At 36.5% G+C, this 14,204-nt stretch overlaps 1 protein-coding gene and 1 pseudogene across 3 annotated transcripts; one reads left to right on the forward strand and one right to left on the reverse strand.

Annotated features, from left to right (window-relative positions):
- Positions 1–596: 596 nt before the first annotated feature.
- Positions 597–4,775, reverse strand: LOC146390054 (uncharacterized; annotated as a pseudogene). The gene is made up of 3 exons (XR_014799789.1): positions 4,392–4,775; positions 3,314–3,412; positions 597–3,181 (listed from the first exon to the last, which is right to left on the reverse strand). The product of XR_014799789.1 is annotated as an uncharacterized LOC146390054 (transcript).
- Positions 4,776–4,860: 85 nt separating this feature from the next.
- LOC146390055 (uncharacterized) lies at positions 4,861–9,687 on the forward strand. Of its 2 annotated transcripts, none has more exons than XM_084923138.1 (10): positions 4,861–5,154; positions 5,287–5,393; positions 5,750–5,868; positions 5,971–6,387; positions 6,471–6,696; positions 6,876–7,025; positions 7,726–7,943; positions 8,032–8,185; positions 8,267–8,376; positions 8,947–9,687. In XM_084923138.1, exons 1-10 carry the CDS (start codon positions 5,024–5,026, stop codon positions 9,256–9,258), a joined length of 1,944 nt encoding a protein of 647 aa, XP_084779264.1. In that variant the 5' UTR covers positions 4,861–5,023; the 3' UTR covers positions 9,259–9,687. The 2 variants fall into 2 exon arrangements, with proteins under 2 accessions (XP_084779264.1, XP_084779265.1); XM_084923139.1 differs by having other exon boundaries at positions 5,304–5,393.
- Positions 9,688–14,204: the final 4,517 nt, after the last annotated feature.

Raw genomic sequence — 14,204 nt, forward strand, 5'->3', positions numbered from 1 at the left:
TTTGGGCACATATGCTAAACTACATTTTTATTTAACTATTATAACCAATGAAAACAACAAAAGGCTAAAATAATTTTAGAGGACAAATAAAACCCAAGAATCAAGTCTATAAAACAGTCTGCCATGAGTCCCAGGGGAAAGAGGTCATTTCTTTTGATGGGGCTTGAAGGACATACACTGATTAAAAGTCAACACTAAGTGTATTTATTTGTGCAGAAGTTGTCTCATTCATGTGAATTTGTTATTTTAGCAACCCTTGGGTGGATGGAGGATGCAGAAAGTGAGGAAACTAATTGGTGTAGCTCAGAAAGCTAAATCTCTCCCATTCTTTATGTTGTGCTGCTCAACTATTGAGCAGCACAACATATCAAAATGTTATCAAAATGAACAAAAGATCTTGGGTGGATGATAGATGTAGTCAGCTGGGCTTGTGAAGAAGGTGGATCATCCATCAGTTAACAATACTTTATTTTTCTGAGGAGGAGGCACACAAAAACAAACAAAAACAAAGCTGGGATTAGTGCACTGCAAATTATCTGGTGCTTGCCATGATTTAAAATCTTATTTTTAGACAGGCCAGATTATTTGCCTTGTTTTAAAAAAGATTTACTTGTTTCTAAGTCTGGATTTTAGATAATAAACTTAAATCGAGAATAACCATATAATTGTGTCTATATTAGTACAGAAATCCAGAAATGGGAAGAAAAACTCTTAAAATAGCCTACATTAGGTCTCTCACCAGATGTCTCTCAAAATATCACTTGTTTCAAGATAGAGTGACAAACTCAATTTGCTTGATTTAGGAAATTCACACAAGGCATCTGTTGAAAATATGATTTATTCAAAATCATGTCTGACTTCAAAGTTGTACATATAAGGGAAAAAAATTAACCACAATTTATGATACAAATCACATTTCAAAGACAGCTGTTTGTCCCAGCATGCCAGCATTATGTGGTACAACATTGACATTGGTTTAGGGAACATTTAATGACTGTCAACTGATATCATCACAAACTACACTAAGCCCATACTTGGTGCAACCCTAATCTTAAGGTTGATTTCTATGGGAAATAATATCAGAAAGACTGTATTTTATTGGCACAAACACACTGTCCCTAAAACTAATAGAAAAGTATGAAGTATAATCAATGAGCTCATGGGCTAATTCTGTAGCTTGAGCAACAATGGGCACAGTTACTTCATATGCCAATAAGTCTTCATTTAAATTCAAAGTTTCATAGCGTTGGTACTCAAAAGCAATAAAAGATGAGTCAATCAAAAAGATATCCTTTATCAGTCCAAACACAGGGAAAGTGCCATCCACATCTGCAATAATCATGGACTTCCCAGTAATGTATTTATTGCCATTTAGAACATACCATTTCACTGAGACAACAGACTGCATGACATCTATTCCAAAAAATTCTTTAATTTTTTTCCTAACATATTCATTATTTTTAACAGCTGATACTGGCCCGGATTCCTTTTCTTTCGCAAAAATAGGATGTTCAGTGCCTATTTCATTTTGACAACACTCAAGAAATTGATTGTGGTTTGCTAGGGATTTACAAACATTTTTAAAATTTAACTTAGAAGCCCACTGTTTAAAATAGGAGTGCTTTGCCTCAAAGCGCATGCACATACTCCTTATTAAAGGTCCAAGGGATAAGATTTGACTGGGAAGATGCAACATATAATGTTGCTTAGGTATTATATTGGCTTCGGGAAAAAGTTGCTTGAACTGATAAAGGTGTTCTTCAATCATACTTCTCAGTTGCAATACAGTTTGTAAAGAAATAATGGGAGCAAGAACTATTTGAACTATCATAATTAACTTTCTAATAAATACAACATACTCACTCTCCACACCATACAAAAGAAAAAGTAAAATTTTTAAAAGAATTAGCATCTGTCCACAAGACTGTTTCAATTTGTTGTCGTTAGCCACTAAAGTGCCAAAGCATGGTTAGGACATGGTTTATCCCGTATTTCAAGAGGTGAGTAAGGAAAATTTTGAATGTCTGAATTAAACTTGTCTAATTCCAATTGTCCTGAGAGAATTAGGTGTTTTAATACAAATTTAACTTCCATTGATGCAACACCTTCAAAAATAACATGCATTATGTCCTGTGGAGTTTGTTTGATCAGGTCAAATGCAGGAACATCAACTAGTCTGCTTCTTCTATTAATTCCATAAGTAGTTTTAAGGGACGCTTTCAATAAATCTGTGCTTGCTTTATCTATTTCAAAACACTGCCTGATATGTTTCTCCAGAGTTCTTTGAACAAACTTCTTTTCCTCAAAAACACTTTGCATATCATCAAAGTTGCATTCACAGTGTCTACATTTGCTATAAGCAAAACCAATCCCTTCTTTAAAGCCAGCAATCTCATGCTGGGCTAGCGTGTCTCTGCAAATGGCTATAACAGCACCAAACAATTCAATTTCACCATTTGACATTTCAATCCTTACACCATTGTAAAGCAGTGATAGATCTTGAAGTATTCTTTTCAGTACAACATCAATACCCCACTGAGAAATGTCATTTGCTTTAGCAATAGCAAGAAGTCGTATTGCAGCTAACTTTGACCTAAATTTTGGATCAATATTTCCTAAAGTATAATAAAACATGACCAATTTGTTTGCAGAAGCATGGGACCCTAAGGGGTTACATATTTCAATTTCATCTGTGTACAGTATTAATTGCAATGCATTTGGCCTCTGAGAAAACAAGGGGTGAGATGTAAAGAGGGACCCGTCTCTAAAATCATAGAAGAATCCCTCTCTGCTTCTTTGTGGTGCAGTGTTCAACATGGTAAAGATTCTCTCATTAGTCATTAACTGCTTTAGACTTTCAATTAATGGTACATAGTAAAAAACTTTTGTTCCTTATGGACATGACCCTTGAAAGACCTTGCTTTACCCAACATATCTTCTGGGATACTACTACTTCCTCTGCGTTGACTGGACAGAACATTTCTCCTATGGCTCTACTCTGTCCATATGCAATGGTGGAGAAAGGATCCATGAATTTATCAAATGTAGCCAAAGCCTCATCTTGAAGCTGAGTGGTTCCCTCGGCATGATCTTCAAACACTGTCTTCATTCTTTCCTTGAGCGTATCCAAAAGAACAGCCTGATACTGTTGCACTCCTGAGATGATATGTTTGACCGTTCTCTGTGAAAACATTTGAAACAAAAGTAACTTATTCTGCATTTATATTAAAAAAAAATTTCTGAATTCCATTATGAACAAGTAAGACATTGATTGCCTTATGTAATGTATTGATCCATTAAGACTATAACATACCTGCGATAAGTGGCACTGTTCTTGAACACTGATAGCAAAAGCTGCAGCAGATCTGGTAATATCGTGTCTGGTAAAGGATGTTGTAGCAACAGCTTCTTCCTTTAGAGCAGAAAAACAAAGTTACTCCAAACTCCTGGCCAATTATAGAAATTCTTACATAACAGGTATAATCAGTTACACCTAATGATTGGTCCATTAAAAAACAAAGTGCATGACAGTGATTAGTGTTACAGTTGTGAATATTCAAAATAATATAAGATAAGATAATATTCATTCTTTGGAATAAAGAAAAAAGAAATGGAAAAGAAATCAAAGACAAAGAAACAATAAAAAAGGGGTTGTCCATTTTTTTGATGAGGCTAGGGATTGGATTCATGAGAATGAGATTTTATCTTTTTAAATAATGAATTTTTGTTCGCACTTAGATATTAGTTTCTTTACATGTTTGTTGTATTTATTAAATTATTTATGTATTTTTAAATCACGTAATTTAGATTTGCACTTAGAATTTATGTTAGTATTAGTATATGGATATATTTTATTGTATGCATTTATTAATTTATTTAATTTTCAAGAAAATCATTCTTATCCATGTTTTGGCAGTATTTCTGGCCAACAGATTTTTTTTTACAGTGCTTCCAAATACTCTGTGTCTTACCTGAAACTGTATTCACCACTTATAATTCCTACGAGATACCCAAATTGCTGTCACATTGAACGATTTAAACGCGCCGAGAGTGTCTTTGATGCAAACTTCACCAGGAGACATGCCAGCCGCAGAGTGTGTGCCTGCTCCGGCTGCAGCATAGCCTTTACTATTTACACTGAACTGCTATTCTGTTTATTTATTTATTTTTAATTTCATCCTGGTGATTTAAAATCCAACCATAGTGGAAATCGCTTGTAACAGTTTGAAGAACAATATCTAGCGGTATAATATCGCGAGATCTCGTTAAATTTCTCTTGATTAAAAATGGAGAAAAGGATTAAAAGTAATATAGGACCAAATACGAGGAGTTAGACATGGCTAAATTTGTCATCAGAAGCCACACTACATTTTATTTAGTTTAACACTTACCGTGATTGGGCTGTCAACAACCTGAGGCTCCTGCACTTCAGGCAAAGATCCACCAGTTGATATTTCCACGGTGCTGGTTGTTGTTGCAGTACTACAGTTGGCAAAGACTGAAACACCAAAATTTTCCGATCCTAAAGAGTGGGATGTTGGGGGGGGGATCCTCCATCCTCTTGGTGGGCTTCCATTCGTCAAATACAGAGGGTGCGTCCGTTTAATGTGGCGAAAGAATGAGTTAAAAACTCTGAAATCTTGTTCACAGCCATCTATTCCACAGTAAACCCAAAAATCCTGCCTTCGACCATGAGCTGCATTTATGTGGCTAAGGAGCACCTTCAGAGTTAAAGAAACAAAGATAAAACAGATCATACATCTCCAGAGCGCCATGGTGAACTGTTTTCGCGCTGTAGCAATGCAGCTTTACTTTACCGCTCTCCACTGAAGGCCACAGATGAGAGTGTGGGACCATGGGAAAGGTAGGCAATTTTAAAAATATATGTATCCTTAATTATCCAATTTTTCAGGTTTAAATTACATCAGTTATATTTTTTTAGGCAATAAGTGTTTAAGACTGAATTTATATTTTTGTTTTCCTTTTTTACTTAAAATTTTTTTAAATATAAATAATTTTCTGCATGCGCATTCTCAGTTCCTGTCATGACGTTACTTTCACACGGGACAAAATCTTTTCCCCTGCTTTGTTAACCATCAGGACCGTTAGGAAGATCAAAATTATTTATCTAAACAAAGCGAACAGTAATTTAAGGTTGGTAACATTAAGTTGATTCGAAAAATACTATGGTACAACCGTGTTATTAAGATAAAGTCGTGTTTTGTGAGGGCTGCTAGTTAGCAATCTAGCTAATGTGTTAACTTTAGCTAAATGATCTTATGTAAGCCATAGGATATTTCCAGGTACTGTGAGTGGAGGCTTTGGAACCGAACTAGAGAACTGCTGTCACGGCATGGACAAGTTTGATGATGCCATATTGTCTGTGTTGCAGGGTAAGTCTTATTTTTCAGTTATTTTGGTACGTTAGCTAAGCAGCCTTAGCATCTGTTAGCATCATTTCTGAAACTTGGAGCTAGGATTGTACTCTACTCTGAACTTTATCCACATTATAGCCTTGAGCTGTCTTTGCCAAAATAGACTTGGAACATCATTCTTGAAGACAGCTAAAAATAGTTTTATTGCATTCCCAAATATTTGATAAACTGTTTTAAGTTTGACATTTTATCCTGTTATTATTACTTATTGCTAAAATACATTTATTGACAAAAAATGACCTCAATATGTAATAAGCCACGCCCAGGAAAAGAGAAATAAATATCACTTTTGAAGTTGTTTTTCTCTTTTACAGCTGCGAATATTGATGAGGAAACTTTGAGAAGCTTTACCCGGGATGACCTAAAGGATCTTTTTCCGGGCCATGAAAATTTCTTCCGGAGAAAGAAGATTTGGGATTTTATCAGCCAAAAGGTAAATACACATTATATGACTAAGAAGATGATTACTGTCCATATTGTCTAGCATTAATTTGCCTAATTGTGTATTTTTGTTTATATCCCACAACTGTTATAGTTTAAGAGTACTGACCAAGATGCCAACACTTGCCATCAAAGCGAGAGTAACCCCTTAGGCTTTGATGTGTCACAATGTCAGCCTCAAAGTTCCACTCCCATTTCCTACACTGCTGACAAAAAAATGAAAATGCCAGACCCACCAGAGTATGTGGTGTATACAGATTCAGAACTGGACATGGTGCGCAGTCAGTACTTTGCATTGCTCCACAGTGGAAAGGAAAAGGACTGTAAGATGTCGAAGGAGCTCTGTTGCAGACTTGTAAGGAACACAGTCACCAGCATGGTTGCAATCCTCCGTGCTAGTCCCATGGGGAAAGAAGTAACATACCCCTCCAAACTCGAAATGAGAGCAATGTCACAGAAGATTGTCGACTATTACCCCATGTTACGTGATGCTGACACACACATGCCATACGTAAGTCATTCTTTACCCACTACAATATCTAAAATTGAGTGAGGTAATAAAATGATGTACAAATATATATTATTTTACCACAGCTGACCATCTACACCAAACTGTACAAACGACTCCAAAATATGAAGTCTCCAAGGAAGAGGCAGGGCTCCATGCCGCAACGAGGCAGGCCCAGGAAGACTCTTTTCAGCTCAGATGACACAGACAATGGGACTGAAGGTGACCTAAGTGGTGAAGCAAGTGGTTCAAGTGACTATACCATACTTCTTGAGAGCAATGATGACCTCAGCGAGGATAACTCAAATGCAGGTGTGTACTTTGGTCTGCTGTACTAATGACTTTTGGACATCTAAAACTTCAAAGAGACCACCTGCCCTCAGTTTTCTGTTCAGAGTGCATCACAAGATTTATACAGTGTTGAGTATTTTCCTTAACTTTCTAGCTATTCCCTGTTATTACATTCTGTTCAGCTTCTGTTTTTTCCTCAGAGAAAGAATCCCAATTGCCGCTACCCTCCACTGTACCAACTAAGTCAAACAATACTACGCTGGCTTTACCACTATTATCCAAGTCAGCCTCATGCTCTGCACCCAGTGCTGATATAGGTCCTTCAACTGCACCTCCAGATGATGTTGTTGGTAAGTCCACCATCACCCTTATCTACCTCTCAGTCTGCCTGTAGTTCCTCTTACAGCACTTTCCAAAATATGGCTGCAGCAATGAACCCCGTTCTAAGTGTTTATTCCATAAATCATAGTGGTTTGGCATTAACTCAAGTTGGTGTGTAAAATCAACATATGATAGATCCCTCATTCCAGTTTGCCAGTTAGCCATAGTAAGTATTTTAACACTTTGTGTTGTAATGGGTGTTACTCAGTGCTGATTATTTACACATGTAAATCCTCATGCTGGTCACATCTATCATGCATTATCACAGTGTTTCTGTCATAGATCAAATTACCTAAAAGATTTTTATCAATCAGCTCATAATCACTGTCCACACTGATGTGAACGATATACACAGTAAACAACCTTTACCTTATTTTCACCACAGTTTTATTCACGGGCATCTTAAACTTTTGTTTTAATATTTGATTCTGTTCAAACTAACAATTAACATAAATCCATGATCATTATAAGAAAAGGACGCAAAGGGAAATGATCAGGACATATAGGGTCAGTTCATTACTCAAACATATTTAACCTAAACATTAATTCTCATAAATATTATACTTAAAAACAACCATGCAACCTTACTAGAAATGACTGATTAGAAAAATCGGAATTTTGTGAAGTCTAGTTACACCATGTCTTACAATTGCTCTTTGCTTTCCCTAGCAGACCATGACAGCCTGAAGATGCAGGCAAGACATTACAAAACCTTGAGCAACATGTACAGGAAACCCAATGCAAAACCCAACCAAAGTGACGTTGCTCAAATTTTGGACCTGGAGTTTGAGGCCAGACGAGCTTTTATTGACGCAGATGTTACAAGGGAAGAAGACAGGCCTAGAAAAATATTTGAAGCATACCCGTGCTTCAAAGACATACGAAATGTAAGTTCAACTACCTTCAGTTAAATTCCTTGCTTTCTCTGGATAGGTTTAGTTAGTTCTTGACTAACTGAGCACAACTTTGTCATAGGCGATGGATGAGCTGCGTCGCATCATTGGTGGCTCCAACTGCAAATACATAGATCAAATGAAGGGTCGATGGGCAGAGTTTTGTTCGAAGGTGCAGTTCTATGGCATTTGGAAGAAGGTCCTGAAACCACCTCTCCCCTTGGATGTACGTGGAGGTAAGTGGCCTTTTCATACATTAAATCCATACATCAGATATGTTCAGATTACTTTGTTAAGATACTTTTCTCTGTTCACAGTGGATTTTACTGTCACTCTCTTCAATGCACTTCCATCTCTTTTTCCTTCACCAACTACACCACCAAAGCGGCTGGGAAGTGCCAGTGAGGCTCTCCTTCACATCCTCAAGGTGAGAACAGCTGTTAGCAATACCAGCCACTGTAACTTGTACTCCATTTACTTGTATTATTATTATTATTATGTTATTATTTTGCTTTTCATGCTTAATAAGAGAGGGTCAAAGTTCAATTCAGCAGGGATTAAATTACTCCTTATTCAGGATTTCTTAATTGTTATTCAAAACCTACTCCAGAGAGGCAGCACAGAGCAAAAGCACATTACAGTTAGGATACAAGTAGAAGCAGTAAAATTATATATTTAAAAAGGCCTTCAAAAACTAGAATATGTAACAAAGTTAAAAGAAACTGTTTTAAAAAACAAATGAGAAAAAAAAAGCACAAATAGACATGATAAAAATGCTGCAAACTAGAGAAAATTCATGCTCAGAATTAATACATTTCCAAAATTTCATATTTGTGTAAGTCAGATATTTTATATTTATTTCTTCTATTCCAACAGTTTATCAGTTGGAGCATTCTAAACTCTTGATATTGCTTTTTGTGTCTTAAGCTGTTTGGATGCACAGCAACCCTTTCATTTAAAATCTTGAAGAATTTGTCCTTTTTTTGTGTTTTTCTAGCCGGGTGAAGATGCAATGCTATACCTGGAGAAGCGGCCTCTCTCCTCCCCAGTGCTGCTTTTTGATGGGACAACCAGCATTGTTGCTGTAGGAAACATACCAGTGACCACTCTCCCCTTGGAGGATTTCTGGGAAGGAATGTTGGTGTTGATGGCATATTACTACACCTTGCACTTAACATACCCGAAATGTGTTGCAACGGTCCTCTCTGTCATACAAACTGAGGTAATCACTGATGCCATCCATGATCAAGATGCCACTAGTGCATATAAGAAAGCAATAGCTGAGTGGAAGTCATTCTTTGAAAAATAGGTGAATACCAAGCAGGATTTTATCAGGTCATTTGCAGTTTGTTTAGTTTTGTAGTACGTTTGTACAACTTTGTTCCTAATTTTCCCAGCGATGTCCTGAGAAACGGCTTTACTTATAATGCTTTACAAATGAAAGTTGTTGTTTTTTTTTCTTAGTGACACTTTACCTGAGGCATGTAAAGTTTTAAGTCAGTAATGCCATTATTTACAACATTGTGAGACTGTGTGACTGTCACAAAAGTTTAAGGCCAAAAATGTAATTTTTTTTCTCTGTTTAGGCCTTTTAAAGGGTTGATTTAGACTTTTAGGGATTGTGAAGCAGCCCTATATTGTTTAAAAAAGGGTTTTGTTCTCATGAGAGGAATAAATGTTGACATATATCACTCTTGTCATGGCTGTGATTTCAGTAGAAGCCGAGGAGTATTCTAGGAAAAAGGTCTGTTTTAAGGTTTTTTTGCTTGGATTTAATATCGATTAGGCTCTATTTTAAGATAAGCCAACCTGAATCAAGAAACAAATTAATCATACTTCACTAATATTGAGTAGTTTTTCATAGTATTAGAACTATTTTTCTTGTTGCAGTGCATTCATTTGCTGCAAGTAAGAATTCAAAACATAAAAAAAGACTGTAATTTAGCATATTTAGCTTACTTTTGGGACTTGATATCAAGTAATTTTATCTTAAATCGAGCTTTTTAGAGCTTATTTTAACCCTCTTCAATTCTCAAATGTGTTCTTTTATTTCTGGATTAAAAAAATCTTATTTCAAGATTTCTTATTAAGTAAAATAAACTTGCTGCATGGACAGATAATTTCACTTGTTTTCAGTGCTTTTTGTATCAAATGTAGTAATTTTTTCCTAAATATAGACTAGCCATTTTTGCAGTGTGGATAATGTGGCACAGTTGTTTTTTGGATGTTGAATCAGCACTTATGCGTATCTTATGTATCTTATGCGGTAGAAAAATCCATCAGTCATGCCTACACCCCCTCAGAATCAAAAGATTGTTTATTTATGGAATATTAACTTTAAAAAATACAATGAAGCCATGCCAAATCTGACCTTCATATTGTGAACAGAACAGAAACAAGCTTTGGTACCCAGGATGCTTGATCTGATTGTGAGGGGGTTAGGTGGGAACCTTTCTCAGAACTGACTCATTTTAAAAGGAATGACCCAGATGCACTTGTCTGTGGAATCAGTGACGTGTTTCCAGAGTCCTCAGACAGAAGCTCGTCCGGGCAGAATGCAAACAGTGGGATGCTGCAGACATGTCAAGGAGCTAAGGCCAGAGCCTGGTAAGACCTCTGGATGCTGGGATAATGTAAAGAGACAGGCTCTGTTCTTCCTGCTGAACTCGGGACCTCCTTGGGGAAGCTGTTCTACTTACCAAAACAACATAATATAACTGAGCCAGGACGCTTAGAAATTCAGAGGCTCCGTGAGAGGAACAAATGCATTTTTCATGTTGTATCTTCGTGTCCCAAGATGTATCGCTGTTAACCGTCTTTATTTTTACGTAACAGGTACATCACTGCCTCCCTCTCCTTATTCCACTATAGTCTCTCATCAGATTTTCTGTGATAAACATTCAGAGTTTAATGCCCTTTGAGCCTTCAACATTGTCTATGTTATCATGAACTAGTCACTCCCTCTATTTAGATTACTGTAGTTTTGATGATGCTTTCACTTTTATTCTGTGGACCTATTCTGCTCTTTTTCAGCGCCATCTTTTTTAGTGTTGCATTCTGCTGGAGTAGCTTTGCATGAGTTACCATTCAAAATCATCTTTATTTATCTTACATAGAGCCTTAGTGGGGCCCCTCAGTTCATCATCATTAAGGTTTTCTTGTAATTTCAGACTCCATATAATTTGTGAACTCTTATATAGCTTTGCACGATTCAACGTTCAAAAGAATCGTTATGTGAAACAAGCCATTTTGGCTCCTCCCCCTTCAAGCCAACATTGTTCTAATTGGAGTAAGGATGATTTTGAATGGTGACTTATGCTAAGCTACCCTAAAGTTCAATAATAAAAATACAGAGGTGGAAGTAAACAGAATAAGTCCTGTTTGAGGTCCTTCTAATAATCTGCCCTGCAGCAAACATCTGAACAAAGAAAATTAAAGAGTAGCCACTACTGAATTTCATCTTTTTCTTCCTGCTGTAAATGTGTTCTGGATCACTTGCTGAAAAGGTCAAATTACTGAGAGCCTTGGTCAAGCAGATACTTCCATATCAGCCTCACTACCAGCGTCCCTTCGCCAACTCTACTGTTGGTTTCTGGATCAAGTTTAGAACCCTCTCCTACAGAGTGCTGCACATGCAGGCTCCAAATATGTGGCTGAGCTACTTCAGATTCACTCTTCAGCTCAGGCCAGCCACTGTTTGTTCCCCTGTGGACTCAGAGATGGCCTTTTGACGTAGAACGTTTGCCTTCAACTCCGGGTTTAGTCGATTCTGTGACTCTTTATGCTAAGGGCAGTTCTGTTTACTCGGACATTTGAGTACCAGTGCAAGTACGTTTGACTTTTGAGTTTTGTTCTGTTCTTAATCAGTTTTACTTCTCACATTTTAAATTGTTTATTTATAAGAATTTTTTCCTTTAACTCTTTAAGACCTACCATAGAACCAAGTCCACCAGAGCTTTATATTTTTACATGCTCTAGTCCCATTTTTGGGAGTATTTCAAGTAGCTATACATCAATACAACCGTTATATCCCAAATTTTAATCCTATGTATGAATTAAGTATATTATATATTATATAGTATATTAATATATTGCTAGTTAGAGAAATTTAAGAGGTATATCCCTTAAAACTGTAAATGCAAAAAACTTGCACAAAATAGTTTCCAACCACGAGAAATTTATTTTGAGTGTCTTATTTTTGAGATACACCAATTTTTATATAGTGCAGGAAAAACAAAAATAAATATTATAATGCAAATTTGCAAAAAAAAAAAACAGCATGTGAATCAAAATAAACTATTTCCAACGGTGTAATTTGAGTTCTAAGCATCCCAGAAACTATACAGAAAAGCATAAAGTCAAACATTAAGCATATCTTTGTAAATGCCCTATAGGAAAAAAACTAAAACATTTTCTGCAAAAAGTGATGCCATTTCCAGTTTTGTCAGGTAATTGCGGACATGCAATAGTTCGCGCTGACGTCTATTCCAACATAGAAAGTGTTATGAACAGCTGATTGGATCATGCAAAGCGTGTTTCTGGAATATTATGTTTTTGTTGCAGCTAATTAGTTTAGCAAAACTTAAGAAACACAGTGGGAATATTTAGCTTGGCTTTGATCAAAGTTTTTCAAACTCAGCTTACAGACTGCACAGTTCCCTAAACACCAATTCATTACATATAGTTACGTTTGTGGAATGAAAAACTATGTTGAGTATTTTGCTATGCAGCTATAAAGCAAAACAGTTGGTCATGGGAGGAAAAAACATACCCAAGTAGAAACACATCATCTCTCCCACCCACAGGCGAGAATAATAAATGCAAACCCACAACAGAAACCCACACAGCTCAGTAAACATGCAAAAAAAATGCAACATCAGCTCAAGCTGATGAGAATCTATTGTCTGTAATTTATCTCCTTTCTTCTTCACTCACAGGAGCCAGCGATGTGTGAAAGACAGTAATTAATGAAACCTCGTCCTTCATAGTTCATCTTCTGACATACAGAGCTCTTGGATTACTTCATTAACGTCCTCCGAGAATGTTAACATGTTTTCAAGCTTTCTTCATCCATGCCTCATTAATGACTTGCAGTTCCTCTCATATACTTATATTTACATTTACTGACATAATTAAAACCAATAGAAGAACATCTTTTCAAACTTGATGTTTATCTTTGGCATTATTTCATTTGCAACTTGGAAGTTGACCTGAACACTATTTAACAGCAGTAAACGGGTAGTTATGTCCTGGCCAAGCCAACGGTCCATGTAAATATCCAGTCACTTGCAATTACACGGTAAAAAGGAAGTACCCGGTCTTTTGCTCATTTTGCTTCTAAGGTTTCACATATTAGGACATAATTTAAAAAATCATCTGGTCCTGAACCAGTTTAATTATAAAATTTTATGATTACAACCTGTAATAAACAACGTATGACATACAGTATTACAGTGTGTCATTATTTATTTAACAAAACGTCAACTATGCTGAAGCAGTGTGTGAATAACAGGTTATATGTTTAAAGTTAACATGATGGGGCCTCCCAGATTTTATGATCTGAAAAGGAAAGCTGGTTTCCAATGCATCCCCCCTGGACCCCTTTCTTCGAGAACTTATAACGTATACTGTATGTTTCTCGTTCATGCTCTAGGGCTTGATTTTATGTTTCCTCTTAATTTTTAGAATGCTGTTGATGCAAATGCTATTAGAACAGAACAGAAACAAATGAAGATTTCTAGTGTTCTCTTGACCGATCCATCTCCCTGGACAACCTCTCAGTGCAAACTTACAACTAAATGTTCCTGGTTAACACTAACTGACTTACCAGTTTTTTTTATTCTTTGCCCCTATTAGTCAAGTCCAAAAACTTTATTTATCCCCAAGGGGCAATTAAGATAGATGATACCTTGCCGACCATACATACAGGGTGGGCCATTTATATGGATACACCGTAATAACATGGGAATGGTTGGTGATATTAAAGTCCTGTTTGTGGCACATTCGTATATGTGAGGGGGCAAACTCCTCAAGATGGGTGGTGACCATGGTGGCCATTTAGAAGTCGGCCATCTTGAATACAACTTTTGTTTTCTCAATGGGAAGAGGGCCATGTGACACATCAAACTTATTGGTAATGTCACAAGAAAAACAATGGTGTGCTTGGTTTCAACGTAACTTTATTCTTTCATGAGTTATTTACAAGTTTCTGACCACTTATAAAATGTGTTCAATGTGCTGCCCATTGTGTTGGAT

Source organism: Perissodus microlepis, chromosome 3, assembly GCF_051167445.1.
Source record: "Perissodus microlepis isolate ML-2025 ecotype Zambia chromosome 3, ASM5116744v1, whole genome shotgun sequence".
Taxonomy (NCBI): Eukaryota; Metazoa; Chordata; class Actinopteri; order Cichliformes; family Cichlidae; genus Perissodus; species Perissodus microlepis.

What these genes read in the sequence shown, in the direction of transcription:
- LOC146390055 (XM_084923138.1), top strand. Translation starts at nt 5,024, where the DNA reads ATGCGCATTCTCAGTTCCTGTCATGACGTTACTTTCACACGGGACAAA. An exon ending in CATATTGTCTGTGTTGCAGG is followed by an intron (nt 5,394 to 5,749) that starts GTAAGTCTTATT and finishes TCTCTTTTACAG; the next exon opens with CTGCGAATATTGATGAGGAA. An exon ending in CCCCTTGGATGTACGTGGAG is followed by an intron (nt 8,186 to 8,266) that starts GTAAGTGGCCTT and finishes CTCTGTTCACAG; the next exon opens with TGGATTTTACTGTCACTCTC.